Here is a 14,472-nt window from a genome sequence, read left to right on the forward strand (position 1 = left end):
TATCCACTAATGAACTTCCATGCTTAATACACAAATTTAAAACTGCACATCGCTTTTAAAAATCATTATGAAACTTCCAGACTCCAAGTTTAAGCTTTTTATAAAAGGCTGGATGTCCAGTATGAAGAACCATTCGGTCTTCCCTTCACTTCTGAATTTTCTCATACAATGCAAAACATGGGCGCAGGGGGTTGAATTTCCATAATTTGGATAGTTAGTATCACTATTTCCAACGCTGGGTTCATTGTGTTACTTTATACAATAAATAAAAGGCAATTTAAAAAAATGCCATATTTTTTTACATGTGGGGCATGGCATCCCATCAACAAAGCATTTTATTAGTTGATCAAATTAGTCCATATTGCAACAATCAGAGAATCCTAGAAATGAGAGATGGGAATGACAAGTTAGGTCATTTAGTCCATTTCACTCTTGCGTTCCTAGTCTGTGCTGGATTGCTCCTTACAGCACTGTTTATCTTCAGGTTATTTATCTTAGTTAGCCACTAACTGTATAGAACAAACCCACCACTATATTTAGCTGAATATTGCTGATTTATTTTGTTATTTGTAGCACCATATGAAATTGGGGACCCATTGCACTGTACTCATGGTGCTGGGTCTACGCTTTATTTTTAGCATGCCAGCTCAGAGGTCAGAACTAGCGCAGTCTCCTCCAGCTGGAATTTACATCTCCAGCTTGAAGTGTAGACCTACCCTAAGCGACAGATTAATACGTGACTTTCCCAAGGTCAGGCAGAATAAGTTAAACCCAGCTCTCCTGAGCCCTGGGCCAGTGCTTTAGCCACAAAGCCATCCTTTCTTTCGCCTCTACAAAGCTGACTTTACCGATGTCCGAGAGCTGTTATTTGCACTTTTAAACAAATGTGGAAATGTGCCAAAGAGGAACGTGAGGAGTTAATTTACTATTCCAGCTGGGAGCCAAGGCGGGAATAAGTCAAAATCAATTGTGGGGGACTATGTACAAACTTTTAAATGAGGGTGGGGGAGCAGTGTGATCTCAAATAATGTACATTATGGCAGAGGGGGTGGAGGTTACACTGTCAAACTGCCTTAATTTAATTGAAAACACATGTTGATGAGTCCCCTCCTCCTCCTGGACCTCAAGGCTGGGAAACGTTTTTGTCAGCTCCCTACAGTTCAGAATCAGGGAAAGTACACTCCAGCAAACACAATGCTGGTCAAATCTACAGTTGTTCCCGGCTTCTTGCTTTTTCTTCTCTTGCCTGATTTCTCCTGCTCATGTCCTAGCCGCTGCTTGTGCTTTAGGACTACAGTAAGATGCATGCATCTGATGCTGGAAAACATCCCTGAAGTTCCACCTCAGACAAACATATTGTAAGTAGCTGATTTAATTTTACTGCTTATTTTGCATGATCAGCCTTTGAGGAGAGGAAAGAAAAGCCATGCTTTCTACACCTTGCTTTTCCTGCAGGAATGCCTGTATTGCAAAAGCCTCACCTCTTCAGAGATTGTCTCACTTAGCATCAGTTAATGATATTTAACTGGACACCTACGGGAAACTAAAAAACAACTAAGATCACCAGAAAATGTTTTTTGAGTCTCCAAAGCTAACCCCTAAGCAGCGTTTGTTTAAAGGAAGACGATAGATCACCTTTTACTATTGGAGAGAAAGCTTTGGGGAAATGGGGAGGCACTGGGTGTTCCAGTTTTGTGTATGCAAAGAAACGGTGGTTTTGTTTCTTGCTTATAAATGCAACTCCATTCCCTTATCTACTTTTTCCTGTAGGTTCTTACTTTCCAGACCCAACTGGAGGAAGGGAGAGGGGAAGAACTGAAGGTTTATTTGGGATGCCAAACAATAGTGATAAACCTTATACATTCTTGAAAATCCACTGGGTTGATAGTACTTTTTTGGAAGGGGGTTACAGTGGGGAAGACTATGAATTGTTGGCTGTGCCTATTTCAATGGAAGATTGGAGTAACAAAAAGAGAGGGAGTTCATGTAGCCTTTTGAGGCCAATCTGGGGCTTCTGTAGAACCTCTGGTAATAGATGTGGAAGAGCAAACTTCCTATGCTTTTAAGGAATGGTAAATTCTAAAACTACAGAATGGTTTTAAGACATATCTAGCCCGTACCAAAGTATCTTTACACATGTTATCCAGATATGATTTCTTGGTTTGGAGGAATTGGGCAGTGTCAAAAGCAGACAGGAAATTGTTAAAGATGTATAAATAGTTTTGTTCTCAGTTATGTTGCTGTTGATTATGGAATTTGTTCAAATTAACTAGCTGAGGATCACTTTCATGTGACTCTAATGGACCAAATTCTGATCTCAGCTGGGGTGTCTATCTTAGCTTTTTCTCCCTAAAATTTTTCCACTGTTGTTACTAGTGCAGCTTTACTCCTGGCACCAATGGGACCACTGCAGGAGACAGTATGCCATCAGCCACTGGCATTTTAACCACTATGACATATTCCCGCCCTGAGAGTGGTTAGACAACACAGTGGTTCAAATGTTAGCAGTTCACACTACTACTACTACTACTCCTGGTACTTTTTGCATGTCTAAAAGCTTAAAAAATCTAGTTATTTGGGTTAATGTGACAGGCAAAGGTAGCAAACTACTGAGATCTGAACGGGATTATTCAGGCTTGGGCCCAGATGTCAAATTAAATAAGAGCCATCCCATTTTGATGTATATTCCTGCACTGCGTTTAATATTTCAGACACTTTCTGAGGAAGATTTGTGGCTCAATCCAATGTGGTCCATCTAATTAAAAGCAAGGTTCATATTGATAAATCTTTATGGATTACCTGAGCCAAGTTAAATATTCTCTGTTGTTCATAGATGACTGCAAAGATATACAAATAAAAAAATACACTGGCTCTCTGGCCGTCCTGAGGATTTTATAATCTAATTGAAATGCATAGTCCTAAGAGGCGGCTTTCTGTTTTATCTGTTATTAAAATGTTTAATAATTCACATGCTGTTTAAAAGTTGCCAACGATCAAAAGGTACATCTTAAAAACGCCAACTGTTCCAGATTTTTATGACACAGTCATACTTCTTCCTCTCAGGAGAAGGCACACTGCATCTGTGGGAGGAGCATCCAGAGGTCTGGCAAAATTAACAGCCAGATCATGAAGTTCTTATTTGGAGTAAAAAATATGGAATTATGTTCATAAGTCATAGTTTGATATGAACAGACCGTACTGGTATGAAATACAAATACGAACACCCAGATCCTGGGCCCCAGCTCTGTCTGTGCCGCTATAAAATCGAAAGCAGCTGCAAGTCCCAAGATGGGCATTCCTCTGATGGAGGCAGTGATGGGTGGTGTAGATCCAGTGTAGTTGGCTCCAGTGCCACTCTCTCTCTCTCTCTCTCGAGCACCCAGTGTAGGGAAGCGGGAGGAATTGTGGCCAGCACAGACTGTGCTGCAGCAATCTCCTGCTACAGGATGGCCCTTGGGGAGCTTTAGCCAGCTGGTGTAACTTAGAGCAGCCCTTAGCCTGATATAGGTGATCCCAAGACTGACTTAGATCAATCCCCAGGATTGATAAGCTGTTACTGGCTCCTTTTGATTCTCATCCCCCGCAGCTGGGTGCAGCTGAGGATCTGGCCCCAGTGTCTGGCTTTAGCAGTGGAATATTTGGTAATGAAGTCTGTTCATTTTATTCTGAGTATGGAACATGATGGCAGTAATGGCTACATGTGTACAGATAAGTAAGCTATAAAAATGCGTGATGTATAACTGCAAATGTATTTTGGCTGTCGTCCATTCCACTGGAACGGGATTTGCCAGATGTGATTTGTTGGTTACCACTGGGACTAAGGCGGTTCGTTTAGCCAACAGCCCAAAGAAGGCAACAGCTGTGAAACATACACGCCGAAAATTTCAATAGGTCTTTAACCTTCTAAGCCATTTGTTTTATAGCATGACATTTCCAACCATAAACTATGAAACATGTTGGTATGGGGAGAAGGCACCAGTGGGAAGAAGTTCCCTGTAGCTGGAGGCTAATGGATTCCAATCATATTATACATGGATTATTCTCCTTTGCATTATATGTAGAGCTACTTCTGAGTTATGTGCTACAAAATTTAACTCAGGGTAGAAGGAAAGAACATGCAGCTTCTGTGACCTGAACTCGTTGCTGGCATGAATTGAAGATGATCCAGTCAGTCCACCTCCCTTTCACGGAGTTTGTCACTAATTATGCATTTTCTGTGTCTGTCCAATCTGAAATTTTGCCTTCCCTCGCTGTTTTTGCAGCATACTGTCTCAGCTGCTGTTCTCCTCCCCAGACATGGCTGCATTTAGTGGGTGAATCATGTATGCATGTAGTTTGTGAAACTCTTTGGGATCACTGGGGATAAAAGTTGTGATATAAAAATTTAGCATATTTGCCTTAAGAAACCATATTGAGCAAATGTGTCCTTGTTGGAAGTGCTGCTCCATTCACGTTGTTTCTATCCTCTTGCCCAAAATTTCTGTTGCATGGGTGGACTGGGGGGAATGTGGGGGAATTGAGCAGTTAACTTCCTCTCGGTATATTACACATATATGTTTAATACAAAGTGTTATCTCTTTCCAGTTCATCCTCTTTATTTAGGCTATGTAAATAGCCCTCAGAATTAAACCCTTCAGTGTAGATCAGAATTTTCTCTCTGAAAACCTCAGTTTATCAGAAGGAAAATAGGAAAGATGATTCAACAATCACTCTTTTCCCTTGGGAAGCACTTCTGCATCTTTCAAGTGAGATGGAAAATCTTATGGTGACGAAGATCCCAAGATGCTCTTTGTAAGGGCAGTGGTTACCAAATTCTAACTTGGGTACTTGTATTCTGCCTCACTACTCCACCTCTGCCCTGCAATTTCAGCAGAATCTTCTTTCCTCTTGCTGTCCTGAAATAAAGCATAGAATTTCTGTGTGCTGTTTATACAGCTGCCGCATTTCCTCAGAGAGGTGGCAGTGTTACAGTAGTGGGTGGGTGAAGCAAATCATCATCTTTCTCTAAGCAAGTGCCTCTATTTGCATGTGTGTGCACAGGCAGAGTAAAGATCTATGGGCTGTGGCTCGAAACAAGCGGAACAGATTCTACTAATGAATCAATATAAAGGCATGCAGCAGCAATTCATCTTAGACTAAGAAAGTCTATGTCTCCTTGTTGGACCCATTGATGGGGATAAATTTACCTTTGTGCTTCTGAAACTTCCTTTTGTTGCTCCTGGATCAGATTCGGTGCATGTTTTCAGGAGCTCAGGAGGAGGGGAGAGCGGGCTTTATGTGATTTGGGCAAAGTCTGAACAGTCAACATATGGGCAAGATCCAATTCATTGAGGGAGCCCTGCTGCTTGCGGACATGAATTCCGAGAAGAGGCTGATCTGGTTTGATTAGGATCAGACTGTAATCTCCTCCCTGCAGAAGAGAGCCCCTAGCTGCTGTTCTCACTTAATAGATCAAATTATCTGGGATCACTTGGGTCAGCAGTTGGCCGTGTAATCTGCCAATTTGAAAATCTGTCTCAGGGCCAAATATTTATTCTGTCTGGGGTGCTGCAGACAAAGGCAAGTCAAAGTGTTAATGGTATGAAAGGAAAGTGAAATACATTTTTAGTTACTACTGAACTAATTCCTAGAAATTCTGTGTTGTGTGGGAAACTGAGCGAGGTGGTTATGGCCTGAAATGCCATCTTCTGTTTAAACGGCTGCCATTTCATCACACTAACATCCACAGACCAGGGCCAGATTTCCAAACGAGCTCTGCATATTGGCTGCTGAGTTATGAAATTCTTGTCCTAAGTGTCACAATGGGAGCCGCTGGGAGAATCTGGGCCCAATTGTGGGTGCGGAGCACAGAAAATCTGGTGCTGAGCAATTTAGGAAGACTGGTCTCAGGAATAGCTCCGGATTTTAATTAAAGTGTTACCAGTATTCCCCTCTCTCTGTAGACCCTTAAAGTTAAGCAGTCCAGCAGTAAATTCAAAAGAGAACAACAGCTGGCTCTATAGCGCAAGGCTCTCAACACTGGCTATATTTGATTTTTCCTGCATTTTCATCCTTAAATGTAATCTGGTTTACTGATACTTGCTACCGACAAATATTTCCCCTTGTCTCACAGGCCTGGTCTACACAAGAAAGTTGCACCTGCCTAACCTCAATCTATTTTTAAACCAATTTAGATACACTGATGCCTGGACACTTATTTTGGTGTGAGGGCCTTATTCTGGTTTGGCATAAACAGATGCCTAATTGACTTAAACTAAACCACATTAATCCTGGTTTAAACCAAAATGAGCATCCATGCACCCATTTTACTAAATGAGCTTAAATTAGCACCGTTAGCTAAACCAGTGCAACTCTGCAAGGCCTTGGAGACTTAGGGTGTGTCCACATCAAAAGCTGTGCACAGGATAGCCCGCTCAAGCTAGCTTGAACCCAGTTGAGATCGCACAAGCTGCAGTGCAGGTTAGCAAGCCAAATATGTACCCAAGGTTCATGTTGGGCTTGTTCCGCCTATAGTGTCTTTACTGATACCATGGTGTGCTCGGGTAGACTAGCCCATGCTTAGCTTTCACTGTGCAGATGTATCCTTAGAGGGACAGATCCTCAGCTGGTATAAATTTTCATAGCGCTAATGCATGTTAATTAAGATCTCTTCAATGCTGAGTAAAGTTCAGCCCGGTGCAGAGGGGCAGCATAAGGACTATACAACAGTTGGGTCTCACTGAAATGGTACTTTAACTGCATTTGCATCCAATGGATCTGCAGGTACTCAGCCCCTTGGACAGTCAGGCCCCAGTATCTCAAATTGGGCCACCCCACAATTAGCAGCCATTTTGGAAAACACAGCTGTTAACCTCCCTGTGTCTCAGTTTCCCTAGCTGTAAAACGGGGATAGCAATGCTCATCCACCATTGTAAATCACTGAATTCTAGAGATGAAAGTGAACTGAGGTGTGCAAGTGGCCGCCTGAGCTGAGAAGCCAAGAACTGAATGAGCCGTGAAGACTCCGTTTTCATCTGGCCCAGCTTGTTTTCCCTTCGTGGCAGGGCTAATGCCCTTTGGCAGACTGCTGCCGCTCTTGTCCTGGGGCTTAATGGAAGAAGTCAGTATCCAGGGCCATCACTCTGCCTCTTTCTGCCACCAAGAAGTTCATTTAAAAACAGTGCCTAATTGCTCCCTTCCCCAAGAAATGTCGGGGATAATCCCCATGTCCTAGCCATTAACTCTGGTAAAACAGCCTCTGCTGTCATGTCTTTGCTAATAACAGATGGGCAGCTGACATCTGCTCAGCCAGTTCTGGGGTGAATGGTCCGAGAACTACCAAAATCTAATCCATTGCTGTGTAAAGCACCTTGCGTGTGAAAGGTGTTACATTAAAGTAAATTCAGTGCTAGCAATAATTTCTGTGGCATTGCAATATTCTTGCAATAAATGACTTGCAGTTGGTTAATTGCCTAGGTAACCTAGTGATGTGTGTATGTAAAAGCATAAATTAACTAAATACAAATGAAAACTGATTCCTGAAGCCATTGATTGCTTTGTATGTTCTCATTGTTAATGATTCAACATACTGATTTCGGGAAGGATTATTCTGCTAACAGCTGACAGGATCAGAAACAATACAACATAATTCCTCAGGTTGGACTGTTACTATCTGATTTCAAATCCCCTTGTTATCATCCATCATTCTTCATGCTTCCCCGGGTGAACTTCACCGGGGAAGGTGTGTTGGTATTTCTATGGCAAATGCGAGATTATCCACGTATTTCAACCCAGTCTCCTGGTCCTAACTACGGCCCTTTACAGCAGTAAAGGCAAAATTTGCCATAGCGCATTGGACAATGAAAGGCGCCAAATGGATGCACGTTCCCTGTAGAATTGTTTCTACTTCTTTACTTAGCACTTATTTTATCTAATAAGCAGTCAACATGTAATGTTTTAGGGTCCAAGTCAGTGCAGTTACACAGAGAGCCCTTTAAGTTTGCGACAATGGACTCTGCTAGTTCTAAATGAAATGGCACGAACTGAAAATGCAGAATGGGAGAAGCCTTTGAGTCCGGCAGCACTTTGGAGCTCATTTGAAATGCTAACTGGATGAGGCTATTCAGTCAGATTTGACCATTTTAGGGCCAAAATTTTGGCCCTGCGCTTTAGTAAGAGTGTCCGCAAAACTGTGTGCATGCTTGTATACACCAGCATGTGCAGCTCCATTTCAGGCAATGTGTTTGCAAAGACAGTGCATGCGCACATGAGGGAGTCTGCCTGCAAATGTAGGGTTTCATGTGTGCTCCTCTGTGCACCTGCAGCTGGAAACTTGGCCTCCGTGCCCATTTGGAAATCCCGAATCCTTGTTATGAGTCTCTAAAAATAGACCCACCTGCATTCTGGCAACGAGGGGCAAAGTTTATGCTTTAGTTAGGTTTGCCCAAGTTGCATGTGCAGTTACCACATTTTGTGCATGCAAGTTTGGTAATTGCACAGGTAATCACAGAACATTAACCACTAGCAATCAGAGTAATTGCGTGTTACAAACTTATGCAATTGATCACCTGACTCCTTTCAAAATGTGGCAACTATGTGTCAGATTCTTAAGAAATGAAGGTGGAGCTCATAAATCTAGGGAAGCTCAGACTGCCTCAGCAAACAGTGGTAGCCACTCTATCATCCCAGAAAGGGTTATTCATCTGATGTAGTTTCTCAAGCAACTTTAGGCCTCACATGCTGAGGTCTAAAGCACCAGGACAGCTAATGATGTTCGTTGCTAATGGATAATCTCGCTCTCAGATGTACACTGACTGATATCCTCTCACTTTCAGGGATTTACGCTTCAATCGCATCAAAGAGATTCAACCTGGAGCCTTCAGGAGACTGAAGAACCTCAACACACTGTAAGTTGCCCCCATCTTAAAAGACGCCCAATCTTAGTGTGGTCATGGTACGGAGAATGGAAGAAATCAGAAACATGAGACCCTCTTGGTTTTGCAATGTAATTCTCGCTTTTAGAAATTAAAGGAGTTATTGGAACACTGCAAGTAACAACTCCAGCATGTTCACTCATGAGTTAATTTCCTCCTAGCCCCCATGAACCAAGATAGCAGCATAATATCAAAACAAGATAACTTAGCATGAAGATAAAGATGCAGGTCCACCTGTTGGTGGAGGTGCTGTCTGCCCCGATCATTACAGGAACCAAACAGGTAGTTTAGTGCCAATGTGACAGGCACCATTCTCTGGGCTGGGGGAGCTTAGACATATAATGGACTAAAGATGTTTGGGTTAGATAAAGAGTATGTGCCATACGTCTAACTGCTATATAAATGCATTGGCCACTCCTAATGGCTTAGCGAAGATATCAGTCCTGTGGGTTTGTTTAGCTGTGCCCAGAGCTGTGGGATGCAGCTAAATTCTTTGCATACAATTTTCCCCCCAGTCCAACCCAGGCAACATTTCTTATCATTTTCAGTGAAAGCTGGAGTTTAATGACTTCCATTTGAGCAATGAAACTGTCTTTTCTCGTGGTGCATCCTGCCAGCTGCCTAGGACACGTACAGCCAGTAGAGCTTAGAGAAGCCCCTAAGGACAGTTTTGGCCTTGGCTGACCCAGGAACAGATGAACAGAGCAGTGGCTTAAAGCTATCTTTCCCCATCCCACCCCCCTTGCCTGCCTCAGCTACACAGCTGAAGACCAGGACACCCTGTGCACATACCACTCTTGGGTGGTTACCCTCCAGTTACTCTGTGATATTCTGTAACCCTAGTGTGAGATGAAGAACCAATATCCACATACTATCTTTGCCTTCACTAGCTGCACTAAAATAAGTGTGTTCTGCCGAGCTGCTGGTGCTCACTCCAAGTCTAGCACTTCCCATTGCCCCTCCTAGTGCCGGTGGGAATTCGACCACAATCCCTTCACTATAGTCTTACTTGTGAGCCAGAATAGACCTTGCTACTTGTTCCACAGGGTAGGACTGACCTTAGTTTGGTTTGGGGAGCCTTTATTGTAACAGCGCATGTTTTGCATTGTAGAGATCTCTGGTTCCTATTAATATTTGACCTTTTGTACTTGAAGCGTCGTTCTGGGGCTTGCTAGTTTATAACATTCAGGAACGGGGACTCCATATTCTTTGGCCTCTGACAATACCCATCGGTTTATTAGAGCCTTCAGCAAGATTTGCTACTGAACCATTCACTGACAACCTCCCCCTCCGTACTTGAATTAAAGGAAATTATAGAAGCCTTTGTTGTAGTTGTAATGAATACCAAGAGGAAAGCTCCAAGTGCATTTTTCAGAATGACTTTGTGGCCAGGTTTTTGTGTTCTTGGATCTAAACTTAAAAAGAAAACCTCAATCAGATTCCCAGTCTGGCCTCTTGAGAAGCCTAAACTCTCCAGTCTAGAGAACCAGGGTAGTGAAAGGATTGTGGCAGGAAGATCCATGCAATAAGGATTTCAGTTTAGTTTGTGAGGGGAGGCTGCCTGTGTTCTTAGTGTCTGGTGTCTTTATCAGAAAGAACCACTTCATTATTGACTTGGTTTGTTCCTGTCATTGGAGCCGGTTGGCCAAACCACATGCATCCTGCAGAAACCTTCCTCTAGAGGTTCTGAGCCAGAGCAAACCAGGTGGAAAGGAAAGAGGTTTTCAGCCAGCCTTGAATTATGGACATCAACCAACTCTCATGATTTTTTTGTGAGTCTCGCAACTGGTACTTGCATCTTTCCTACAGTCCCATCTCATAGAATTAAGGGATTACCTGAGAATCCAGGCCCCACATTTCTATGATTCTATGAATCTCTACTTCTTTTTTTTTGTTTGTTTTTTTAAGTTTCTAGTCCTCATGGTTGCATGAAAAATCTGGAACCCATGAAGGAAAATGTATTCTAAAGACTCAGAAACCAGCAGACAAATAAAATGAATCTGAAGTTGTTTTTTTTTAAAAATACATCTCATGATATGGAGGTGGGGGTCTGGCTGGGGATTTTTAAGTGCTTTTTGCTTGGTTGGTAGCCATCTGCTAGACATGGGTAAGTATGCAAACCCCAGACTTTTGCTTGGCAGTTGCATAGCTGGGGCCTCAGTGCCCATTTTGCAAGATGGCTTTTGCAGATGCAATCAGTTGAGCAAACACAGGGTATGGGGCAGGTGTTGTCCACATCAGGTCCTGCATGAGGGGTGAAGTCAACACCAAACTCCTTGTTCTTCTTGACTGTGTTGTAACAAGAGGCTATTGGTACAGGTTTGGGAGTTAGAACTAGCTCTTTCTGGCTGTGCCACTGATTTGTAGTGTGGCCTTTGGAAAGTCCCTTAACCTCTCTGCCTTAGTTTCCTCATCTGCAAAGTGGGAGCAGGAATCGCCATTTAAGTACCGCTCACCGTGTTGTGGAGATGCTCGTAAATGTGCCCTACAAGTGCTAGGAAGCTTTTAGGGTGGGCAGTCTTGGCTAGAAACAAGTCCTCAAATCCTTCATCCAATCCCTCCTCCCACAGAGAGTAACATGTACCACTGGGAGGATTTCAGTCGAGGGGTGGCAGCAGGGATGTGTGTGTGGTTGTATAAGGACGTGGGATGTGGCTGCAGGCAGCAATGGTCACCCTCCACCTTGGAAGGTGAGATGACCACACTGCAGAGGATGAGCTGCAGCCTGCACCTTGCAGCAGGCCCTGGGTTCGCTTGTTGGCATGTTATGGAAAGTTTAAATACATATTTCTGAGTTGTTTAATACAAGCTCTCATTGTAATGCAAAGAACATCCCAGTGTCTGGCTATCATTTCACCCTGAGGTGGAAAAGCAGATTTTGATTGAGTAAGCCTTATGTATATTACTTAGAAGACATGGGTCGGACCAAAAACCTGGGATCCCAGCACTTGGACAAAGTTTGGATCAGGGTCCAGGTTTTCCAGACGAGTTTTAACTCTCTAATGAGCCAAACCAAAAGCCCTGGATTCAAACAGACCCTTCGAACTTCCTCCAAAATTTGGATCTGATAGTTGGGGCTTCCTCCCATCTTTACTGTAAATAAATCGTTACGTTACTGGACTGGGATTCAGTCTGGTAGCAGAGGCCCCAATGTGCAGTGTACTGTATAAACACTCCCTGAGAGACCGTCCTTGCCCCCAAGAGCTTAGTCTATACAGACAAGGAATGGGAAGAGGCACAGAGATTTCACCACGGGCCACAAGGCAGATCACTAGCAGAACCAGGAATATACAGCCCAACTTTCCTGACTCCCAGTTCAGTCTCCTAGCCACTGGACCACCGAGCTCAGTTCTCTTGGGGTGACATTGACGTCAATGGAGCCAAGATTTCACTATTAATCTCTCTCTGCCTCAATCCCTATCTTGTAAAAGGGGGATAATCTGATTCCTTTCTCTGGCCCTTTGTCTCATCTCTACAGATGGTAAATTTTGGGGGCCAGGGACTGCATCTGCACTGCAGCCAGCACAATGGGGCCCCGATCTTGGTTGGACTCTGTAGGCATGCTGTAATACAAATACAAAATCACGAGAGAGTGTAATTTTTTATTCCTGTGTGCTAAGTGCTCTGTGCTAAGCGAGAGAAGTTGTTCGTTCTCGTTCCAGTTCAAGTGCACTCAGTGGAAAGTATTGTCATGGGGCTGCTTTTGCTTAATTGAGCCATCTTGTTTATACTTTAATATAAGATCTTCTGTTATCTAGCCCAGCCAAGAAGCCTGTTGTACATTGGACGAGGGAGATCCTGGCAAGATAAGACAGTGTTACAGTGTGTGTGTTTGCCTCGGTCAGAAAAATCAAGCAATCTGCCACATGCTTCCCCCTTTGTGGAGCATTGGGAGCTAGTATGTTTGGAATTAACATGATGCAATCATTAAATATTTATATATCCTAGGATCTTATCCAAAGGCCAGTGAAGTCAATGGATAGACTCCTGTTCGTGCTGGTACCATGTAGCTATTTACCCAGGCCTGTTCCTAATGGGAACTGGAGCTAAAGTAGTTGGCTTAGGTTTCTGGGCTCTTAATAGCCCTGGATAGGTGGATCAATTGTGTGAATGACAGGGTTGGAGGAAGTGAGCTCTGATAGCCAGAGCCAAATGCAGTGCAAGGTCACGTCCCCCCTTACGCAGAGCTTGGTTGTCCTGATTTCTGACCTGTGCTGTTCCAGTCCTTGGCCTTACTAAGAAGAGCCGGCATTGCTTGGCGCCAGCATAGGTACTGTGGAAGCTTCTTCTAGTCAGATCTACCAGTGTGCCAGATTTCAGTGCTGCGTGGAGAATGCTGGTAATCCAGCCCTGTGCTTGAGGACCTGTAATCGGGCACCGATTAATTTCACACCCGTCACATGCCACAACTTGTGAGATACCCCCAATAGCTCTCAATACTATCCTATTATTTGTTGGAGCAACTAGAACCCCAATTAATGTCTGCAGGGCCGGCTCTGGCTTTCTGCCCGACCCAAGCAAAAAAAAAAAAGAAAAAGAAAACCGTGGCGGCCAGAACAGCAAAGCAAAAAAAAAAAAAAAAAACACCCTGCGGCACGGCCGGAGCGTGGGTGCAGAGGGACTCCCTGCCCTGCAGATATGCCCCGGCTAGTGGGGGGAGGAGGAGGGAGCGGGGGCAGAGAGAGAAGGGGGGCAGCCAGGGCTTCAGCGGGGCGCTGCCACGCAGCCCCTCCCGCCATGCCCCCTGCCGGGAGGGCTCTGCACCGCTCCAGTCAGCTGGGAGGGAAGGACGCGGGCTTCCCTGCCGGGCTTGCTGCAGGGCACTCCCATCCTCTGCGCCGCTGCCCCCTACAGGGCGGCCGGAGCGGAACCAAAAAAAAAAGCGGCCGTGGCGCCCTAGGATTGGGCGGAATGCCACCTCCTACAAGCTGCCACCCCAAGCACCAGCTTGCTCGGCTGGTGCCTGGAGCCGGTCCTGAATGTCTGGGGCCCCCATTGTAGAGACACCTAATGAAATGGCAGTCCCTGGTCCAAAGAGCTTCTAGTCTGGCAAAAGACAACGGCTGGTTACAGCAAACAGGTGTGGGAAGGACAATGTGGCAGTGGGACAGTTATAATTAGAGTAGTAAGCAGTGGTCATAGGAGGCTTTATGGTGACATGCGATATTGTCACAATAACTTGTCCTGACGGGTTGGGGAACAGAGCTGTGTGCCACCCCTCGGCGGTGGAATTGGCCATACTGCAGGTCTTCGTGGGGAGCATGTGGTAAAATTAATCAGAGGCTTCAGCACAGCCACGGGAGTTCTCAGGCACATGTGGTGCTAAAACGGGCACATGTTGTCCCTAGTCCCACCCTGCAAAAACCTCTAAATCAGGATTTCTTTCCTTCTCCTGATGGCATAGGCTGTGCAAAGCTGATGCAGTCAGTCTGCTGTGTGTTGATCCCTGGCAGCAGAGCTGGGTTGAGTCAAATGGACTGGAAGAGAACTTGTGCTGTCCGTGCCCATCTAGCTCCGGCACATTATACGTTCCAACAACTGTCTGCTCCGCTCCCAGGCC

At 44.5% G+C, this 14,472-nt stretch overlaps 1 protein-coding gene across 3 annotated transcripts in view; it reads left to right on the forward strand.

Annotated features, from left to right (window-relative positions):
• Nucleotides 1-1,064: 1,064 nt before the first annotated feature.
• LOC117886182 (peroxidasin homolog) overlaps nt 1,065-14,472 on the forward strand; it is a 64,070-nt gene continuing 50,662 nt past the window's right edge. For all 3 annotated transcript variants that reach the window (XR_004647892.1, XM_034787843.1, XM_034787844.1), the window contains exons 1-2: nt 1,065-1,358; nt 8,814-8,885. Coding sequence is in view for 2 of the 3 variants with exons in the window: in XM_034787843.1 (XP_034643734.1) it covers nt 1,093-1,358; nt 8,814-8,885 (338 nt within the window). In the remaining variant the exon portion in view is untranslated. The remainder of the gene's footprint in view (nt 1,359-8,813; nt 8,886-14,472) is intronic.

The sequence above is a fragment of the Trachemys scripta genome, chromosome 12, assembly GCF_013100865.1.
Source record: "Trachemys scripta elegans isolate TJP31775 chromosome 12, CAS_Tse_1.0, whole genome shotgun sequence".
NCBI classification, from domain to species: Eukaryota; Metazoa; Chordata; order Testudines; family Emydidae; genus Trachemys; species Trachemys scripta.